The sequence below is a fragment of the Callospermophilus lateralis genome, chromosome 15 (genome assembly GCF_048772815.1).
Source record: "Callospermophilus lateralis isolate mCalLat2 chromosome 15, mCalLat2.hap1, whole genome shotgun sequence".
In the NCBI taxonomy this organism is placed as follows: Eukaryota; Metazoa; Chordata; class Mammalia; order Rodentia; family Sciuridae; genus Callospermophilus; species Callospermophilus lateralis.
The window spans coordinates 51,370,203-51,392,046 of record NC_135319.1 but is presented as its reverse complement, the minus strand read 5'-3'; the positions used below and the strand labels follow the sequence as shown (position 1 = coordinate 51,392,046).

At 44.4% G+C, this 21,844-nt stretch overlaps 1 protein-coding gene across 2 annotated transcripts; it reads right to left on the bottom strand.

Moving 5' to 3' along the window:
* Window positions 1–2,983: 2,983 nt before the first annotated feature.
* Window positions 2,984–21,529, bottom strand: Prxl2a (peroxiredoxin like 2A). Of its 2 annotated transcripts, none has more exons than XM_076834142.1 (6): window positions 21,422–21,529; window positions 12,156–12,335; window positions 10,235–10,326; window positions 6,764–6,904; window positions 5,873–6,037; window positions 2,984–3,804 (listed from the first exon to the last, which is right to left on the bottom strand). In XM_076834142.1, the coding sequence occupies exons 2-6, from the start codon at window positions 12,331–12,333 to the stop codon at window positions 3,691–3,693; spliced, it is 690 nt and encodes a 229-aa protein (XP_076690257.1). In that variant the 5' UTR covers window positions 12,334–12,335; window positions 21,422–21,529; the 3' UTR covers window positions 2,984–3,690. The 2 variants fall into 2 exon arrangements, with proteins under 2 accessions (XP_076690257.1, XP_076690258.1); XM_076834143.1 differs by having other exon boundaries at window positions 12,156–12,318; window positions 21,422–21,527.
* Window positions 21,530–21,844: the final 315 nt, after the last annotated feature.

The window sequence follows — 21,844 nt, the reverse complement described above, 5'->3', positions numbered from 1 at the left end:
GTGAGCTCTCCATCTCTGACCTACACCCCAGCCCCAAACTCTTCTCCTTTAAGTATTTGAAAGTGAAATCAGAATGAGCAAATTTTCTTTCCCTTCCCCTCACAAATATCCACCTGCCTGCTTGCCCCATTGGACATTAGTGGAGGAAGGAAGGCAGTCAGAGGATGGGCGTAAGTGTTCAGTCTGCTCTCTGATTTCCATCCTTTGTACTCAACAAATCCCTACTGCCTCTTTCCCACAGTTTGTCCTTCCTAACCCACCTATCCAATGCCTCCCTATCACAGTGGAATGCCTTACTCTGGGAAGAGAACATAAACACAGGCATGCTTTTGATAAATCAGTATACTGGGGAAAGAACATAGAATTGCATAACAAAAATTACCAGAATTCTTCTCGTTTTCCTATCTCTACTCTTTTCTATTTTTTTTTTTTCACCTTGAAGGTTCATATTCAGTTAAAGTTCCCGCTTCCCCGTTCCATGACCACATCATCCCAACACTTGCCACCCAAAGGTTTTTCCTTGAATTTATCAGGGATGATCAGAGGCAGCCTGGTTCTGAGAAAAAGCTCTTCAGATGTAACTGCTATTCTTCTAAACTTGATATTCAAAGCACTTTTCTACATTGACTGCATATTAGAATCACCCAGGAGCTTAAAGACATATTGTTGCCTGAGTCCCATTCCAAAGACTCTGATTTAGTGGGCCTGGGCATCAGAAGTTTTTAAAAATCTTCCCAGGTAATTCTACTTTATGTCCAAAATTGTCGTGGATTCTCCAAATTGACAATTCACAAAATTGTCTTTGCATTTTGGATTTCCAATTCTTTTATCAAATAAATTAAAAGGGAAAACTGCTAATGTTTGTAAACATTGCTGAAGCTTTTCAAGCCCAAAGCCCACAGAGGTTAATGCCTTTGCTTTGTACAGTCTTCTTTTAGAGTCTTGCTTCTTAAAGTATTATGCATGAACTAGCAGGATATCAAGATTAATCGGAATGTGTTAGAAATTTGGAAGCTCAGGCCCTAGCTCAGGCTGCTATATTAGAGTCTTGAGAACCACTAAACCTTTAGCAAAAATTATTTTGTCCACCAGCCCCTTACTATGCATACACGAAAGGAATTGAACAAACACCAGCTTGGGAAGGCCTTGTCTCAAGGCCTTGTCTTCTCTTGAAGACAAGGGGTCTGGGGAAGTTCAAGACTGCCAATAGAATTTACCATTTGTTCCAGTCAACACCTAACTACAGGCCGATAACTTCCCCTTTTCTTAGAACAATTTACTTTATAAAGTTTCAATTTAAATCCTTTCTATACCTCAAAGGCACATATGCATCTTTTACTAACCAGGAGCCAGAGTATTTCTTAAAGCCCTGGGAACATCACTTTGAAATGTAATTATCAAGAAATATAGGACTGACTCCCAGACACTGTGAGAGGCAGAAAACCTAACTTCATAAACTTGCCAGTCAGTACAGTCACAGAAGCTCTGATCACATTGACCCCTCCTACCAGTTCTTTGTAATTTTCCACTTCTCTGCTTGCCCCCCCCGCCAATTTCCCTCCTAACCCCCTCATTCACCCTTTAAAATTCCCAGTCACTTCTGCACAGATCAGAATTGACCTCGGTTCTGCACTGAGAACTCCTTTCTGACCAGAGAATAAAATGTCTTTACTGTGTCCACCTTTTCCAACAGTCTCAATTTCAATGAGCTTTGCAGGTGTTTTTCGTGTACATTAAAGTTGGAGAAGCATTGTCTTGTAATATTTATCATTCCTTCAATAAATTTTTTGGTTCCAGGGATAGAACACAGGGGCACATAACCACTGAGCCACATCCTCAGTCCTTTTTATTTTTTACTTTGAGACGAGGTCTCGCCAGGTTACCAAGGGCCTCGCTAAATTGCTGAGGTGGGCTTTGAACTTGTGATCCTCCTGCCTCAGACTCCTTAGTGGCTGGCATTACAGGTGTGCACCACCATGTCCAGCCCCTTCAGTGATTTCTAATAAATAGCTCCGAAGAATAGGCAGGGATTTTTATGCCCACTTGATAGCAATGAGGGTACCTGGAGCCAGAGCTTTGCTTAAGGTCCCAGTATACTAGAAATTGAACCCACCTTGACTCGATTCAATGCTCTTTCCAGGATGCCATACTAACAGGAGAGAGAATACAAGGCATATGAGGACCCAGGAGAAAACAGCAGGTAAAAGGGATCACAATGAGGTTTCTACTTTTGCATCCATTGGTGCATGCTTTAAGGCTTTGCTCTTTCAGTTGCAAGAGTCAAGTGTCCTCTGGGCATCAAAGAACTCTATTCTGAGCTGGAATCCCATGGATCAAGCTCCTGAGAAAGAAGTCACTGCATTGATCCTGTGCAAATACTTAAGGGTGTTGCCTCAAAAACTGCAGAAACCCAGCCCAGTATGGACCTGTACAAACTCTGCACTGCCACCCACCTGAAGCTAGACCCAAACCTCATCTTAGCCCTGAGCTACAAGCCCTACTATATCCTCAGTCTCCACTTTTCTACTTTCCCAGCTTGACTTCCAGCCTCAGTCTCTGTTCTTGCTTTCCTAGATGACATACTTCACTCTCTTCCTCCAGGCTGGGCTGGTCCCCTGAATAAATCCTCTTTTCTTGATTCTCATTTCAATACTTATACTCCTGGGCTCATTTGGTGCCTTAGTGGAGACTTCTAGGGGCAGAGCTCCCCACAAGAAAAAAAGTTCAAACATAATAAATTAATGTATTAAGTCACATTTCATCTTATGTTCCTTCTCTTCCTTACTTTCCCAATTAGACTAAAAGACCAATATGAAAGTGGCTCCCGATTTTAAACGTCAAAGTCATTCCTCATAAATGAGTAACATGAATGATGGGATGAATACTTCTGATCATTTTCAAACCTCTTACATTATTAGAACTACAGTCTGCCTACCTACCCTTTATACTCCTGGGGAATATAATTTTTCACTTTCAGACAACATTATGGTAAGTATTTTTATTATTGGTTTTGTCAGAAAAATTTGTACAGGTGATTATTGATGCATAATTTATTAGAGCCAGAGATGATCACTCCTAGAAAAACAAATCTCTGAGGTTAGAATAGAGAACATGAAAAAGGAGATTTCAATTTATAATTTACCTTCATCAAACTATCCCATAACACATAATTTCTTTGAGTATTACTTTGACATTTATATAATAAGCCATTAATAGAAAACACACACACCAAGTCTTACATTCTCTAATCTTTAACTCCATTATCAATGTGTCCTACATCTTTTTATTTTATTTTTAAGCACCGGGGATTGAACCCAGGGCCTCCCGCATGATAGGCAAGCATTCTACCACTGAGCTACACCCCCAGCCCCAACTTTTCTTAGATTTTTGAAGACATGAAAATAAAAATCATTTCAAATAATGGTACTCAAATACCACATAAGTTTTAATGAGGTGCACCAGCCAACTTTAAGCCTCATCTTTTCCAGGTCTTACCTAAAATGATCTGCACTAGTTTCTTGGATTTTTTATCAGTCATATTTTGGGCCTATTTTGCCTCAATGGGCCTAAACAGAAAATTATATTAAAATATGTTAATAATCTATAGTGAGAATATAGTGGTATAAGTGAGTTTCCTAACTTTTCAGGGACATCAGTGGAAACAAGGATAAGCCAGGCAGTTTCATGTGATCATTTTTTCTCTGAGGCTGGAACCTGTGATTTGATTTTCTTAGCAGCTTCCAGAACAGAAAGTGGGTTTACTTTGTCTCCAAATTCTTTTTCTCGGTGTTCAAGAAGAATGCCCTAAAAAGGAAACGAGAGGGAATATCAATCCTCATTCTAAGACATTCATTCATGAGACAGACGTGGAGCACAAGCTGTCCATCAAGCCTTGTGCTCAAGGAAAAGAGAACATGGATCCCAATAAGGGCTGGCATCTGCCCTGGAGGAATTCAGACCTTGGGGGAAGGTGAATCAGAAAGGCCACATCACATGATTTGGAGTATGCAAGGAACACTTTGAGATCATGAAGTCAGGAGCTGCTAATTATGATAAGGGTATAAAACAGACAGGGTAACTCAGGTGTCCATAGATAGAGAGGCAGGCAAAAGAACATGGTAGCTGAAGAGAACTGAATGAAGATAAAAGAAAAACCCGACGGAGTGGAACTCAGACGGCAGACTTCAGCAGGTCTTCAGCAGGAGACCCATGGTTTCCTTTAGTTTTCATAAGAAACTGGAGGCCAATCTTTCAGTACTATGAAACAAAATGCACTAAGACCAGGATATCCCAAAGTAATCCTAAAGAAGTGGTAAAAAAAAAGTTTTTTGGGAGGACAGAGGGCATTAGTGATTGAATCCAGGGCCTTGTAAAGTCCATGATAAGAAAGCTTTCTACCAAGAGTTCCATTCTCACCCATTTTTATTTTTAGACAGAGTCTCACTAATTTGCCCAGGCTGGCCTCAAACTTGCCATCTTCCTGCCTCAGTCTCCCAAATATCTGAGATTATAGAAGTATGCTACTGTGCTTAAGTTATTTAACCCATTACACCTGAGAACTCAGACTTAAAAAAAAAAAAACCATTGTCAGGCATGGTGGCAAAAAACTGTAATCCTAACTACGCAGGAAGCTGAGGCAGGAGGACCAAAAATTCGAGGCCAGTTTTGGCAACTTAGCAATACATGGCTCAAAACAAAAAATTTTAAAAAGGGCTAAGGATGCAGCCCAGTGGTTGAGGATGCTTAGGTTCAATCATAACACACACACACATACACACCCCAAAACAAGCAACACCCCCCCCAAAAAAAACCCTGAAAATATGTTGTCATTATTTAGAAAGACTTAAAAAATTAAAAGTCCCACCTCAGTGTAGTGACTATAGGTGAACAGATCAGGAAATTATATTTACTTGCTATTCAATAAAGAGTAAAGCAGGTAGTAAAAATAAGGCTTGCATCTGCCCTGGGAAAGAATATATAATGACATTCAAAAATGCCAAGGATACCTGCTAAATGAAAAAAAAAAAATCTAGTTTAGTTAAGGCACCATTTTCTAAAAATAAAAAAACAAAGCCACCCGGGCATGGTTGCACATGCCTGTAATCCCAGCTACTAAGGAAGTTGTGGAAGGATAATCACAAGTTCAAGGCCAGCCTCAATAATTCAGTGAGACCCTGGCTCAAAATAAAATAAAAAGGGCTGAGGATGTAGGCCAGTGGTAGAGCACCTGAGTTCAATCACCAGTACGAAAGATTAAAAAATAAAAGAAGAACAAAAACAAAGCCAAAGACCATTCAGCTCTGTTCCAATGGGTTGTCTGTGGTGGTCAAGCTCACAGAATGGTTCCCCGCACCTTCCATTATTTGGCTGTTTTCAAATTTTCTATAGCACACATATGTTCTTTAAAGTATGCCTTACAGATTATTATTACAAAAACATTTTAAAATTCCCACCAAGTGGCACTGAGTGCTTTATGTATTAATAATACAAAAAAAGGAAAAAAGAAAAAAGTTCCCATCAAGTGGTACCTGGCATAGTGGACTGTAAAAACTAGTCCCAAGAACAACTGAGCAAGGTCCTGATGCTCAGCCAATCCAGTTAACCTTCCACCAGGCAGGGAGAGCCTGAAGCTCCAGGGAGTGCCCACAAAGGCAAACAATACATCTGACAACATCAGGAATGTGCTAGCCAGCCTGTGAGCATCAGGTGAGTCATCACTAGGCAAGAAAAGGCTGGCAGGTATGCCAAACCCTGCCCTAGAGGCCAGGAGAAAGCAAGGAGGGAAACCCAAACAGGGAAAGTAAACCCCCATTCTAGGTCCCTGATCAGAGACAGATACCCAGAGATGCCCAAGGAAACATTAAGAATGTACCTGCTTTCCTGGTCCCACCACAAAAACTCCCCCGAGGATGAAGCCTTCGCCTTCTAGGTTTCCAGAGAAGCCTCCATTCCAGGCCCGGAAGAAGTTGTACCATACACCCAGACGAACAAATCCCATAAACATCATCTTGCGCCTTTGTGGACCATAGAATTTTTTCTAGGGACCAAGAAAGATAGACCCCATATGAAGAGTCTTTATGCCTACCCCTCCAGGGAGGAAGTTTCCCTACAGGGTATCTGTTCTCAGGCAAAGACACAAAGACTGACAGTTCCTGTCCTCTCCCCATTTAGCACACACAACTCCACCAGAATGAGCCTCAACTGCCAAGGACATGAAGAAACTTGCCAGGTTTGTCATCTTTTAATTTCTTTTTTTTTTTTTAGTATTGGAGATTGAACCCCAGGGCCTTGTACATGCTGGGCAAGTACTCTAACTCCCAGCCCTGGGTTCAGCTTCTGATTTCAAGACAGGCCCAACCTAGAGAAATAACTCTAACTCGACCTTATCACTATTCTCATACCTGCAATGATGCTACATTCTGCAGGTGAGGAATGGAGGGGAAAGCAAGAGAGCTGCAATACATTAAGGGTTGGGGGTTTGTGTTAAGGTCCACCTGTGTGATGGGGGAACCCAAGTGGGCTTCGGCTACTGTCCACCTCCTGGGTTACACTGCATGAAAGGGTTTTAGTATCATTGAAGAAGGCAACTTTCAAGCATCTGATGCTCTGGCTCATAGGGCTGGGGGAGCCCCAGCAAGTCCAGAGAAACAGAAGGGGAGGCTGGCCTCCAGCTCCATGCTAGATTGACCCTGAGCCACAGAGCTCTCCATAGCTGAGCACAGTCCCCATCAGTATGTGTCTCACAAGCTCACAGGACATGTACCTTTTCATCCAGGAAGATGTCTCCTTTGAAATAAGGCTGAAAGTCCTTCACTTCAGTCCCAACCTTTTCCTTTACCACCGCATAGAGGGGAACACCCAGGTCATCCAACTTGGGTTTCAGGGAGGACAGGTCCATAGCCTCCTGTGGAAGATAGAGAGGTCCAGGGGCATGAACTCCTGATGTTCTGCAGCCAACAAACCTCTCTCTACATAGTACCAGAGTGTGGCTGGCTCTGAACGTAGGGACCAAAGGCAACAAAATGCCAGAAGTATTTGTGCAGCTCAGCATGCGCCTGTCTCAGCTGAGCACTAGGCCTCAGGAAAGGGCATCAGAAGCCATCCTCAGTCCAGACTTGTGTTTTTCACTGTGGAAAGAACAGCTAGCTTCCTCTCATGGGTGTTTCAACCACAGCCTGGTGTAGGCAGCCATAACAGTGTCGCCTCTACTCCCAGCCATGACACTTCTCACCTATCTCATCTTCCAGCTACTCTCTGGCCTTAGACCAAACTAGTACAAGGGACCATCAGACACATGCCACACAGTCCACCCTCCCAGGGCCTCTACACTTGTGCTCAGTGGTCTCCCCTCCCCTGCTATCACCTCCTTTATCTTTTCAGCTCAAACTGGACTCTCTGGAAAAGCATCCCTGATCTAGAAAGATCTCCCTGGCTAAGCCTATCCAGTCTGGAGTGACGTTCTATTTCTGTTTCTCTATGTATGTTCTTTTTTGTTGCTGTTGTTTGTTTGTTTGGTTTGGTTTGGTTTTTTTGGTACTGAGGATTGAATCCAGGGGCCCTCTACCACTGAGTTATTTCCCCAATTTTTTTTTTTTTCTATTTTGACACAGGGTCTTGCCAAGTTGCTGAGGCTGACCTCAAACTTGCGATCTTCCTGCCTCAGTCTTCTGAGTCACTGGGATGATAGGTGTGAGCCACAACTGGCTCTATGCATGTCCTCTATAGCTTCCCTGCTTGGCTACATTTTTTTGTGCTGAGTCTGTGGGATACCACTAAGGTGAGGATTGTCACTTAATTTCCAAATATATCTCATATTCAGAAACTGTGTGTTCCATTTATTGGTCCCTCAGTGCATAGAACATGACTGGATATAAAGAAGGTTGCTAAATACCAGGTGGAAAAATTTGAAGGTGGAGAACGTAGCTGAGCTGAGCAGTTCAGACATCCTTGACCTTCATGAACTGGTGTGGATAAGTAAATACTGCACAGATCATGGTAAAGCTTTAACCTTAAGAACAAATTATTTTTTCACTTTGAGTGTCAGAATTAAAGGACTAGCAGGAAATTCTTTTAAATGCAGCCTGCTTGCTTCAAATACAAATGCACTGCTGTATGGTGGCAACTACATTTACATTTTCTAGAACAACAACAACAAAAAGTTGAAGCAGAATTTACTATAATACATTTATCAAGAGCTTCAGTGAGTGGCAAATTCTGCCCAAGAACCAGGAGGAGGGATTATAGTGTCTGATGTGGTCAAAGATCACCTGTTGGAGAAGAGAAGCTTTTTTATCACTTGCTTTTCCTGGGCTCTTTATCTGGGAATGTCACTGCACAAAGCTGTGAAATGGAAACTGAGTCAAATACCTTCTCCTCAGGCCTCCCCAAATAACTCAGACTAACATCCACCCATCTTTTTTGGAAAATTTAAGTTTCCACAAAAATGTTCTGCCAGGGCACAGACCAGCATAGAGGAAAACAGGCTGCAATTAGCAAGAGTTATTGCTCTTGGAACCTTCTGGGTTTCACTGGCCTCAAGAGATCAAGTCATAACAGGCTTCAATGTTGGTGTGTGGAGACACTGCAGATTTGGAATCAAAAACTCTTAGTTTAAACTCCACCTCTAGTAGTAGACAGAAAAATGAGCCTCTAAAGATAGCTGTGTCCCAATTCCTGAAACTTGTGAATATGTTACATTACATGGCAAGGGGGAGGGAGACTGAGATAAAATTTAGTCTGTTAATCAGCTGACCTTGAAGTAAGAAGATTATATGGTTGGGCCCAATATAATCACTAGGGTCCTTAAGTGTGAAGAGGAAGGCAGAAAAGTCACTGTCATTGGAATACAATGACATACAACCACCTGACCAGCTAACTTTTAAAACAGAGGAAGGAGGTTATAAGCTAATGAATACAGGAAGCTGGAAAAGGCAAAAAAAAAAAAAAAAAAAAAAATGGATTCTCCCTCATAGCCTCCAAGAGGAATGCATGCATATTCCATTTTGGAATTCTGACTTAGAACTCTGAGGCAGTTGTGTTGTTTAAAGTCACCAAGTTTGCGGCAACAGGACATTAATACACCTCCTTAGACAGCATGACTTTGTTATAACATCTACACCATTGTTTCCTCCTCTGCAAAATGGGAATAGTAACAACCAGCTATATTTTCAAGAGATATGAGGAAAAACCAATGGGATGACAGGCAAAAAATGCCCTGAGGGGGAGACTCTGCAGGACAGCCTGTGCATCAGGGTATAAGTGGATTCTCCACTGGTCCACCACACAATTAGGAGAGAGACCAACAGGGCTGAAAAGGAAATCCCTCAGGGCTGAAGACGGCAGCCAGAGGAGTAGGATGATAATCTTCACAGGGCCAAAGCCACAGCTTGGGAAGCCAGGCGGTCTTGTGAGTAGGAGTTTTCTTCCAGGCAAGGAGTGATTTCAGAACTTGGTGCTTCTGTTACCAGATTAGGCAGGCCACCAAACCATTCTGGCTCTCAGTTTACCCATAGAGGCCTAGGTCACTGCAATGTTTCCTTTGATACTAGTATTTTGTGACTTAGAAATCACAGTGCCTGCCTTCCCTGCTGTGCTTCTTCACTTACTGGGCAGACAGCAGTGGCTTCCCTTTGAAGGGCCAACCTGGAGACCATCCAGTCAGCGAGTCCCAACTTTCATGGATTTCTCATGTCAAATGCACCCACACCATCAGCCTAACTAAATCCCTGCCAAAGTACAGATCCTGTGAGACCACAGTTCCCATACTGGACTCCAAGTGGGTCCCTAATGGGAGGCTGACAAGTAGGTCTATTCTATACCACCTTAAAGAGCTTCTCCAGGTGCTGCAGCTTTATCACAGATGGGCGCTAACCATGCCCATAGCAATGTAGACCTCCCATTTCAAGAAGTTTGTGTCTGTGCTGCCCACTGTGAACACTGAACTGTACCTCAACTTGGATTAAATGGGGAGAACACAGATGTCACAACACAAGGTGAAAGGCTTGCAAGTATCAAAGGGAAGACAGATGTGTTGCTAACCTCAGTAAGAGACAGCAAGTTGCTAAAAAGCAGGAACAAAATCTACATCAAAAGAAATATCCAGAGCAAATAACAGAACAGCCCAGAGTTGACAAAAGGCCACAGTAGGTCTACAGGCCTTTGATCCTGGCTGGCAATGCTCTGGTTCCCACTTGCAGGAATTCTTTTCTCTGAATTGATCTTCTAAGGTACCCACCTCTCGACATAGAAAACAGCCTGGCCTCCGCACAGCCATAATCACAGCTCCACTCTTTTCCCATAGTTCCTTTGCTTTGAAAGTCCTTGGTTCTAAGGGGGGAAATAAAAGGAAATTCAGTATCTCCTCCTGGCCTTCCAGCCCTGACCCCTAAGCAGCTCATGATCTGCACTAAGCCAAGCTAAGGTCAGAAACCAGGCTTGAGAGAGGGCAAGGACAGGCATTTCACACATGGGAGGGGACTATTCATCTTCCTGAAGAAAGTTAATAACACTTACAGATCCTATTACATACTCAAAGGCCCCTCCACATAAAAACATTTTCAAATATGAACATTCCAAACTGTGGCAGAATGGCATTCCTTTTATGGCCAGTGTCACTGAACATTGTAACAATTCTGTAGGTCAGAAAAATAGGCAAACTGAAAATGTCTTGTACTTTCTTTCTCTCTCACACATACACACACATACACACACACATACTCTTATAAAAATATTCAAAGGAATTAAGACAACAGAATTTTTTTTAAAAAATTACCTCAGTTATGTAAACTGCAATGTTATTAATAGGGTGGGGTAGATGTCCTACAAGGAAGTGATTAGGGTAGATAGTACTGCAGTACAAGACTGTAGTACAAGATTGTCTCTGAGATCAGATTGAATTTGAATCTAGAGCTGTGTGATCATGGGAAAGCCATTTTTCCTCTTTGAACCTCAGCTTTCTCATTTGCAAAATGCATATAAATATATGCAGTTCTACCTTGGGCAGCAGGGATTATTAAAAAGAGAATATAAAAGTGTTACTCATGGTGTCTGGTCATAGAGTTAGTGGGGGCTCAGTAAGTATGAACCCTTATGCTTTAGTGTGCCAGAGGCATCCATGTTCCTGTGGGGGGCAGGGCTATGTGAACAAAAAAGGGAAGAGGAAAGTGGGGGAGACTGTCCATAATCAAATGAGACTGGGAAGCCTGGGGTAAACAAAGGCTATCAGGCTTTTCTCATACCTTACTGAAGAGGCCCTCCATGAGTCTGCACAACCACACAACTGCCTTCCTTTGCAAGCTTCCTCACTTATTGAATGGCTGACAAAGGCTTCCTCTCAGGACACTAATCTGGAGACCACACAGTCAATGAGCCCCAGTGTTTACCAGTCAAACTTCCTTGCTACATCTGGGCACAACTGAATCCCCACAGAGTTACAGCTTTAATGCTGAGAATACACAGGGAGTGTGTGGCTCCAGAATACACAGGGAGTGTGTAATGGACTCCAGAGGGAAAAGTGTTCCAGAGGGAGGTAGAGAGGTATGTCTGTTCTGAAGTGTGGCACTAAAATGTTTTCTCTTGTACTGCCTAATTGGGGGCTGATTATGCTCTATCAATAGCAAAGCAGACCTCCCCATTTCAATAAGCAAATTCCTTCTGTGCACCAGGTCCTGTGCTGAGCATCAGGAACATGGAATTAGATACACAATGTTTCTCAGCCTTATCTGACCCAGAGACTTCTTTATTTAATTACTTTTTGCAGGGGGGAGGGGTGGCACATTGATGATTCCACAAGCCTGGAATTGCTCAGAAAACTCTCTAGAAGGTTTACCAAATGATGGCATAATACATGATTAAACATTATGAAGTGATTTATCATTATAATTAGATAATAAGAGTGAACAATGATTTTGATAAGAAAAGGTAAAATAACATATCAAGATCATAACTTTATAATAACATGTACATATGGAAAGGAAAATGCTGGAATAAAAATGATGACTGTGTTAGGAAAATGGAACTGTTGGTAATTTCAAAGTTTACTAAATTTTCCCTAATGTTATTATATTGTCTCTTCAAGAAAAAATAAATACATAAATAAGCAAGCCTGTATGCCAGTACCTTGGAAAAGTACTGAGAACAGCAGGGTGACTACTTACCCTTCTCCAGTGTTTTCAGGTCTATATCTTCCAGATACTCCAGTGCTGCTTTCTTGGGCTTGGATAGAAACATGTCTGTGTTGGCCAGGAACAGTGCCAAAGCAGCAGCCCCCAGGGCTCCTGCACCAATGGACCACATTCCCATGGTGAAGACACTTGGGTCCTGGAGGAAAGACATCTCTGGAGATTGAGAGGAAGGAAGATGTTACTGGTTCCACAGGACAGCTGGAATCTGATCTCCTGAGTAAGGTTCCAAGGCTCTGGCAGGCAGCTGGCCAGGAAGCCAAGGGAGGAGGGGAAGCAGGATCAGAAATGTGGAATGAGGTCTGCTAACCACCTGCCAGTTATTAGAGCTTGAAGATATGACATATGTGTAATTACTGCCCCAAGGAACTCACCAGGGGGTCAGAAGTAATGACAGAGAAATGACAGCATTCTCAGGACTTCTCTTGCTGTTCCCTCTCTTTTAGTCTAAGATGGTGGCCCCCAACTCTGCAGTGCTCTGCCATGCTGTGACCCCTTGACTCCTTCCTTTCCTCTCCAAACTCTGATACTCTTTTACAACACAAGTGGCTCAGCTATGCCTACCTAGATAGCGACAGCTTTCTCTTCCACGATTAGAGGATACTTGCTCTGTTACCCTACCTTTTTTCCTTTTTAATTGGAAAATCCCCCAGAAACAAGGACCATATTCTATTCATTAAGGCCCCAGCAGGACCCACTCATGGTAGGCAGACAATCTCAACAAACTTCCCCCAACTGAGAATAGCTTTATTTTCTAGTTATTGTAGAAATAAAATAGGCTCATGGTAAAACAAAACAAAAAAATAGCAAAGAGGCAATACATAAAATTATGGTTGACAAGAAAGCAAACATCCTCCAAAGCCTACTACCAAGAGATAGCAGCTGTTAAATACCTTGTCTAACCTGCCATTTTCCCACTGTGAACAGAACTGCATGGTGTCTGCTGAATGAGGGAAGTAAGGAACTAAGGGGGGATGTGTTATGCCCAGAAGCAAGTGCTTCAGAAGTAGCCTAGCAAAAGGTGTCTCTACACAATGTATGGGACTCTGCAAGTGAACTGGAGTCCCAGGCAGATTTTATTGGAACACTGTCTTATTCCCAGCCAGGGCCTGGACACTCAGTAGTAAAATTCCCTTTAGCTTGGAATCCTTACGCTTCTGGGTAGAAAACCCTGGAAGCAGCACACCCCTGTAACAGTGTTAGGGACCCTATCAAGCCTTCCTTCTCCTGACAACCACTTAAACACCTACCCTTCCATTACTTCTCATGCCATCCTAGGATCTGACTTATTCTCCTGCCTTCCTCCCATATCCCAGCCTGATTCTGTGCACTTAGATCTCTAGGGACAGGCCTTGGAGTATATGTGGTTCACTTAACCTCACCCTCAACTTGCCCCTTCAGGACTTGGCTCACACAGAATTTCTCCAAAGTCCAAGCAAAAGTCTGGAAATCCATGGGGCTGTAAGGGAGGCACTACAACTTGGTGGTAATGACTTTGGGAAAGAAAGAGTAGGTCAGACTAGTACTAAGGTTGGCCTCAGAAGTCCAGATTTTGAATTAAGAAATGAAAGAGAACTTCCAGACAAGGGGTGACTAAATGAAAACGGCATTTCAGAAAGACGATCTGGCATCTATGTACTTGGGAAGAAAAAAACAGCAGAGAGGTCAGTATGTGAATTAGGGAGGGGGTTGCTGCTGTGGTATCTCTGATGTGAGAGACTCTTGCTTGGAGAGGAGTTTCTTAAAACCATACTACTCAAAATGTGGTCCACAGACATGGACTCACCACAAATGTATGCTGAAATGAAATCAACAGAATTGAATGGCGAAGAAAACAACTCACAAACAATCAAGTTCTTAGACCAAGCAGGAAAGAAACTTTCACAGGCCTGCTTCCAATTCTTTCATGTGGCAAAGTTACGAATTATTGGATTATAGTTCACAGAATAATTAGGAGGAAAATCACAGTTTTCAACCACCTGCTGAGATTCCACAATGCCTGGAACAATGTCTATATATATTTAAACATTTCTAAAACATCTCTGGATTTCTGACAAGTGTGTAGGATCCAGGATCATGAGTAGTATCTGATCAGATGTAAACATTTCTGCTTCAGTATGCAAAGGCCAGCTTTAATCTACTCTACAAATAGACTTGCTTTAACTTGGTAGATGAATGAATTCAGGAAGTTCAGAGACCCTTAGAGTCAGCTCTACATCCTTAAGATACAACCTGGTTGCACTTAGAGACAAACAGGCTCCATTCCCTTATTGCCCATCCACAGGCATTTAGCCTGTCTTCTTAAGAGTACAACATGGGAATTCAACTCAACTAGACTTAACAATTATTTCTGAACGTTTATACAGCATTGACCTTATTTAATATATGACAATTTGGAACGATATAAAATGAAATGATAAACAATCCTCAAGGAGATGCAGGCCTGGCACACAAATAACAGAAAAGTAGATTAGAAGGTAAAGCAGTTGAGTCAGGGAATGAACATGAGGCTATGGCAGTACAGGGATGAGAGTCAGTCTGGGTAGCCACAGATGCATGGAGAAGTGGCTTTGGAGCTAGTGCAGGACACAAGAAGCAGGATGGAAGGGCTTGGACCTTCTAGGGCTGACTAAACCTGGGAAGGAGACTGACTGGGGCAGATGTCAGGGCTGAAGGTACCATCACCACTCTGGGGAGGTGGACTGCATCCTCAGTTCCTGCAGCACTAAGCTGTCAGAGCATTATTAGGATTACTGGTCAGTCAGTTCTCTCCATGAACACACTGTGCCAAGTGGACCTCCAGCAGCTGGCTCTTCTGCCCATGATAAGCAGTGAAAAGTGATTTCTGGAAATACCCAGAGAAGGTACAGGTTCAACCCCGCAGCCAAGCCCCCAGAACTACAAAGCAACCCCGTCCTGGCATCCTGGAGCCTGCTGCACAGCCTGAGCAGATCCTGAGCAGATCCTGAGTCCTGGATCATAGTTACTCCCACCTACAGGAAAAGGGTGGGCAGGAGGAGCTTTAATATCTAAATAAAAACATATTTCCACATGGGCCTCTAAGACCACTGACTTCAGAAGAAAGGAGACCAGTAACTCTGAATTTCCTTAGAGTCACTTGATACACATGGCCTAATGTACTCTACAGTCTTGTGATGCAGAAATCCTCCTGTTTTATAGCTGCCAACATTGAGAAGTTCATTAACTTCCCCACTGTCACAGAGCCAGCAGGTAGTGATAAATGCCACCTGGATCAGGCTCAACAGAAATAAGACTTCAAACCTTGTAATCTTTCTGTCACACCTTGCCCTGCTGCATTCAGAAATGGGTCTGTGGAAGTCAAGAGGCATAATCTCTTTTGTCTTTAAAGATAATTAAAAAAGATAAACTTATTCTTCAACCATCAAATACAGTCAAATCATGATCTTCTAAAGGAAATTTACCCACACACCAGATGTTCCTTCTCCCAGGCCCCATCCCTTTTCCATGAAAAAAGGGTCAGTCTCTCTAAAAGAGAATAACAAAGTTGTTTATAGGAAAGCCAGCCTCCACCAGTCTTCAATCACCCCCCCTCCCATGGAGCTTATCTGATCCTCCTCTCACAGAAGGTGAAGTTGATAAGAACACAAACAACAGATGGAGCAGATCAGAGGCAGTTCAGGTCTAGAAGCTGTGGGGTAGAGAGCACAACCCAGATGTGCTTTAGGACAAGCTGCGCTGATCCCTTCCCAGGCCCCATTTTCCACAACTCCAAAATGAGGGGGTGCCCAGGTACTTAAAGCTCCCAGGTAACATCCTAGGATTCCAGCAGAAACAGCTCACTTTGAAGTCTGAACATTCTTGGTTTTTTACCAACACCCCCAACCCTGCCCATTCAGTTTACAACTTTGAACCTTCCTCCTTCCACAAGGCACCTCCCCTCCCTACAGGGTCCCTATCCCAAACTTCAGGCAGGTTAAACCTGAGAACAGGCACTCACCATGTGCAGCATCCAACCCTGTCTCTGTGGACAAAAAGGCTGACCCACAGTGAGCAGGAAGGGAGAGAAGGCAGGGAGGGAGGGTTGGAGGTGGGGCCCTGGAGTCTAGCCTATGCCCCTAAGCTCAGTCACCCCATAGGCAGGACCAGGCCACACAGACACCCTGGGGCTCCCCCAGCTGCCAACAGTTAATCTTCAGCAAACAAAAAAATGGAGAGCCGCCAAGGCCCCCCTAGCTCTTCAAAAAGTTGAGCAAAGTTTTGAGTCATTCGCAGTCATGCAGATTATAACATTTCCCAAGTGCCAACAGACTCCCCCTCTGCTATCCAGGGAAGACTAATGAAGAAAAGCCCTTAATACAGCCCACCTGTCACTTGAACAGAATCAAAGAGCCAGCTTCTTTTCTCTGTGGCAGCCTGCTTCCTTGCCCATTCCTCACACCATGCCCAGGAAGTCAGCTAGCATCACTGAGGACCTTCACCTGCATCTATTCATTACCTCCCTTTGCTTTCCCTGCCATGCAAGTGTTTTTCAACTCATACTTCCTTCCTGAGTGATCTCACCTACTTCAGCACTTTAGCCTCTACCTTGGTATTGACTTCCAAATCCCCAATCCTGCTTTTGACTCAAAGTTTCCACATGCAGGTTTTGTATCTCTATTGTACCCCATCAAAACTGACCTACGCTCAAGTTAATTTCTCTTCAAGTTAATTTCTCTTCTGGAGTTCTCTCTTGGGGAAAACCACAAGCATCTAGCCCATTTGTTCAAGCCAGAAACTAGTAGTCACATTTTAATCTCCTTTCAACCTCCCTCCCCATACCTATAGGAAGTTCTGTTCATCTTATAAAATGTATCTGCTACCCACTTCTTGACTTCACTGCTACAATCCAACCTCAAGACTGTATTATTTTGCACCCGGTCTACTTCAGTAGCCACAGAATTGAACTTGGCCTGACTCTGCTTTTTTCTTTTCTTTTTTTTTAGTTTTTCTCCAGGTTGTAGCAGAGCAATCTTAACACACCTTGACCCGCCCATATCCTTCCCTTGGTTTCAGACTCTCACAGTAAACTTCTTGGCACAGACCTCCACAGCTTAGCTTCAGCCCACCATTCTGGCCTCCTCCCAGGCCACTAGAGCATCCTTATCAGACCACTCCACAAGCAAAGGGCTGTGCTACTGCTCATGCCATTTCTTTTATTCAGAATGCCTTCCCCACTCTTGCTAATGAGGTAAATGCCTATCTATTTGTTAAGGCTAAGCACAAATAATACTTTCCTCTAAATTCTTTCCTGAAAACCCTGCCACTTGACTGCTCCCTCACCTCTGATTATAGTGCACATGCATATATAAACACATGTACGTGGTTACTGCACAAGTGGATTTCATGCATTTTACCTACTTACATCTGTCTCCACGATATTATGGCACAATCTAAGGACAAGGACTATTGTTTCACTCATTCCTGTATCACTAGCACTTAACATATAGCCTAGTAATTAGTAGGTGTTACATGTCTAATGAAATAATCTAAATTTTAAACTCCACAGTGAGGTGAGGTTGAAACCATTCAATTTCAGTGTAGTATGGAAGGTAATTTTGGATGGGGATGGCTTGATGTTAAAGAAAGCACTAAGCCTGGTGGGGTGGCATACCTGTAATCCCAGTGACTCAGGAGGCTGAGGCAAGAGGACTGAAAGTTTAAGGCAAGCCTCAGAAACTTGGTGAGACTCTGTCTCAAAACAAAAAGGGAATGTGGCTCAGTGGTAAAGTGTCCCTGGGTTCAATCCCTAGTGCCCAAAACAAACCAACCAGTAAGCCACTAAATTTATGGTTTAGGTGAACTTACATTGAGTCCTAGCTACACTGCTTGCTGGCAGGGTGGTCTGACCTAATCTATGTAGACATTCTGGGTGTACATTGAACATCCAGACTCTAAAGTACCCCAAGACTGCAGTTACAAGGATCTGATGGCACTTCAGAAAGTCACAGGGGCACTTGCCACCAGTGCTTTCCTGCTGGATATGCATCCTCACTTCTTCCTTCCCCAGGCCAAACTCCTGCCTGTTCAAAGAGCTGCCTCTAGGCAGAAACGGATAAAGTATTAATAAAATAAAGCATCAGCACTGGGTGGGTTAATTCATGTCCAAAACAAGTATAGACAGCATCATCAAGGGTATTCCTGCCTTGCCCAGCCTACCCAGGGAATCCTCCCTTCTCAGAAGGAGCTAGCCTGGGGCAGACAGCACAGAAGGAAGAAAGAGAAAACCAGGAGACAAGGAAATTAAGGGCCTCCTTGCCTCAGGCCCTCAGTGCCAGGCTGGAAGGATATTTCATCTTCCTCTCCTTCCCTTAAAATTCTACTTCAGCCCCTCCTTTACTAAGTTCATGAGGGAACTAAGGCTCAGAGAAGGGGCTTGCTAGTGCAAGATCACAAGGGTGACTCAGGTTTAGGTCTACCAAATCCCAGTCCATGACTGTTTATTCTGCATTTATTCTATCTGGTTTTCAAACAGCCAACCATTGGCCAAAAGTCTCTAGAGCTAGAACTATGTAGGGGTTAGGGATCTAGTCAAGAGGCTCAGGGCCTGAAACCTGATTGGTGGCTAAGAGAAATTTGAATGTCAGACTACTCCTGAATAGAGCCTGGGAAACCTGGTACTTAGAGAGAACACCAGACTCTGCCAGGCCCAACCCTTGGCAAATAACTTATAAACCAATGCCAAATGTTTTCTTAAGGGTCACACTGCCCATTCTTGGCTAAGAAGCTGATCCACACTTTTCCCACTCACAGTAACAAGGCCCTGACAATTCTAGATGCTAAAAAGCTTGAAAATGCTAGTTTAACAACATGTTAACATGGGCACCTCGGGCCCCACTAGCAATAGAAGATGCCCTCCCACTCACTAGTGTCTTCAATACCATAGCCACTTGCAAAGAGCTTTCACCTACCTGCTGCAGTCTCCAACTCTCAGTTCTATTCTCTGGACTGCCTGCTTGTCTGCCTAGCTCTGGCTTAGCCCTCCTCTCAAATGCTAGATTCAGAAAGTTTTGAACAGATGCTCAAAGAACAAGCCATAACTAGCTACCAGGAAATTTTAGGATGTGGCTAAAACTGAGGAATGTATGAACTAGCAGAGGTCCTTTCCTCTGAGAAAGGAGGCTAAAGCTACAGAGACCCCAAATGATTTAGCCATTCTGTTCCTCACTTGCTGTCTCCTGTCTAGGGACAGAACATCTGTTCTATCAAGTTATATGGGCGCAGATAGGAAGGCAGGGGTTATATTTCAAAAGACACTCCTTCAGGACCCTAAACCTAAACTCTTCCTCTGACTCTGTGAGGTCATTTCATTCCTTTGTACCTCAGTACCTTCTTAAAAACAAGGGTATTTTGAAAGGCTATCATAAAGAATATTTAAAAACAATGTGAAATGCAGCAATGCACTAGAGAATTGTGAGGCAGGCATCTTTCTCTTCTTTGCAGGGCTCAGATTCATTTACTTTCCCATGAGAGCAAGACATCTGAAGCAGGACACAAAACACTGAAAAACTGCTCCAGATCTATCACTGCAGACCTGCTTTGTAGGTGGAGGTTCTAGATATGGAAGGAACCCTGGCTTAGCTTCACCTCTCTGCTAACTGCTCACTGCACAACACACGCTCCAAGTAAACCCTGCAGCAGCTACATACTGCCTTCTGCACCCATAGTGCCAGAGAAGGTAAAGGGCACTGCTTAGCTGTAATCTGTGCCAGAGGTCACTGAGCTCAGAGATGAGGCTGGCTCCCTCCACAGCAACTCTGGACGGTTCTTGCCACACAAGCCTCAGTCAAGGGAGACTTAGAGTCTCTGCCCAACCTTTCACAAAGAGGCATGAAAGTTGCCTTATTTCTGAGATACTAACAAAGCCTGCAGCTTGAGTCCTGGAATTCCACTAAACCTTCTCAATACCACACAAGCTAATGAGAAACGTCTTTTGTACCCACTCAGAAACAATAGTCTCAACTACATGGTACGCCCTTATAAAGGAGGCCAGGTCAAGAATACCCAAGACATAATTCCCACTAGTTGTACGAACCTGGGCAAGGCACTGTCTTGAACAGTAAAATGAAAATGACTCTCGAATCACTTCCCACAGACATGAAATAAGAAGAAGATTAAACACATAGGAGCTGCTTTGTACACTGCCTTACAAAGGGTGACACTGATATGATATATAATTCTTCCTTGTTTCCCAATTAATGACTATCTCAAAAATGTTATCCATATGTTTCTAATGAATGTGTATATTCTGAGGAGTCAAGGTTTGCAATCTGACTCCCAATTCTCAGTCTCCCGGGACAGGCTAAAACAGGTATATCCAAGACTACATACAAGCTGACTTTGTACAGATAGCTTTTTTCAAACTAAATCCTAATTATTTTCCTTTCTAATAAATAATCCACCAGCTGACAGGAAAATTCATTACAACAAAACCCAAATTCCAAGTTGAGGTCTAGGTCAATGGGCTGTGGAAACAGCATGGTGTAGTGGGATAAGAGGCAGAGTCAGCCCGACTGGAACTCTGGTCAATCCTTTGGCCTCGCGGGGGGCTTCCCACTGCACAGCTCAGCACCTCCTGACAGCGCCAGGGGGGGCCCTAACTTTTCTCGCCCTGTCTCTGACCACCGACCCCTTCTCTGCCAGCTCCTGCACAACGGGGAAGACAGGCTAGTCCTTCCTTGTCTTCTCATTCCCACACCTCTGCACTGTTTTGAAATTTACACTTGGACTCCTTCCAACAGTAAACCATGGGCTTGTAACCTCTGGCAGAGGGAGAACAGGTGCCTGAGACTGTAGGGGCACGGGTGGGTGTGCAAACAACAGTGACGGGACGCACCGTCAGGAGCCCCTGCCTTCACTGCCTCCTCTCAGGGGTCCGCGCGCCGCTCACCCCAGGTTTAGCCCAGGAAGGGTGGGCGTGCCGCAGCCCTTTGTCCCAGATCTTCTGGCAGGTCGGTGCCACCAGCCTCACTCAATGCCTGAGCGGGAAGACAAGCGTTCTCGTCCTCAGATCAGCGCCAAGTCGTGGGCGCGGGAGCGGGATGTTCCCACGGGTCGCGACCACGCAGAGGTGCCTCGGCAACAGGAAGGAGCCCCTTCCCGAGGGGGTGGTCGGGCAGCCACTAAAGGGACTGCACGCTCGCGCCGGACCGGCCGAGAGCGCGGACGTAAACCCTGTAAGTGCTCCCGGCGCGCCGCAGACCCGGCCCCGCTAGACTCCTCACCTGCGCAGCGACCGACCCCGCCTCTGCGGACGTCACCGGCTTCACAGAGCCCTGCGCGCAGCGCCCGCTGTCAGTACTCCCGTCCCGCCCTCCTCTCGCGTGGGACTCGGACGCTGAGATCTACCCCGCGGGGATTCCAGGGCGGCCCCGCGCCTGCGCAGTTTCTCGCTGGTGCCACCGCGCCACTCACACGTGACGGGCCCCGCCCCCCGCGGGGCCGCCTTAAGGCCCTGGCTCCGCTTCCTTTGCGCAGCTCTCCTCTAGCGGACCGTCTTGAATTTCCGCGCTTCTCCGGTTGCGTTCCCGGCTGTCCTTGGTTCGCACAGCGCTAGTTTGTTCACAACTCCGGAAGTCAGTGAACGCCGGCTCCTGAAGCGTTTTGTGTTGGTTGTTGTTTGGTACTAGGGTTTAAGGTGCTTTATC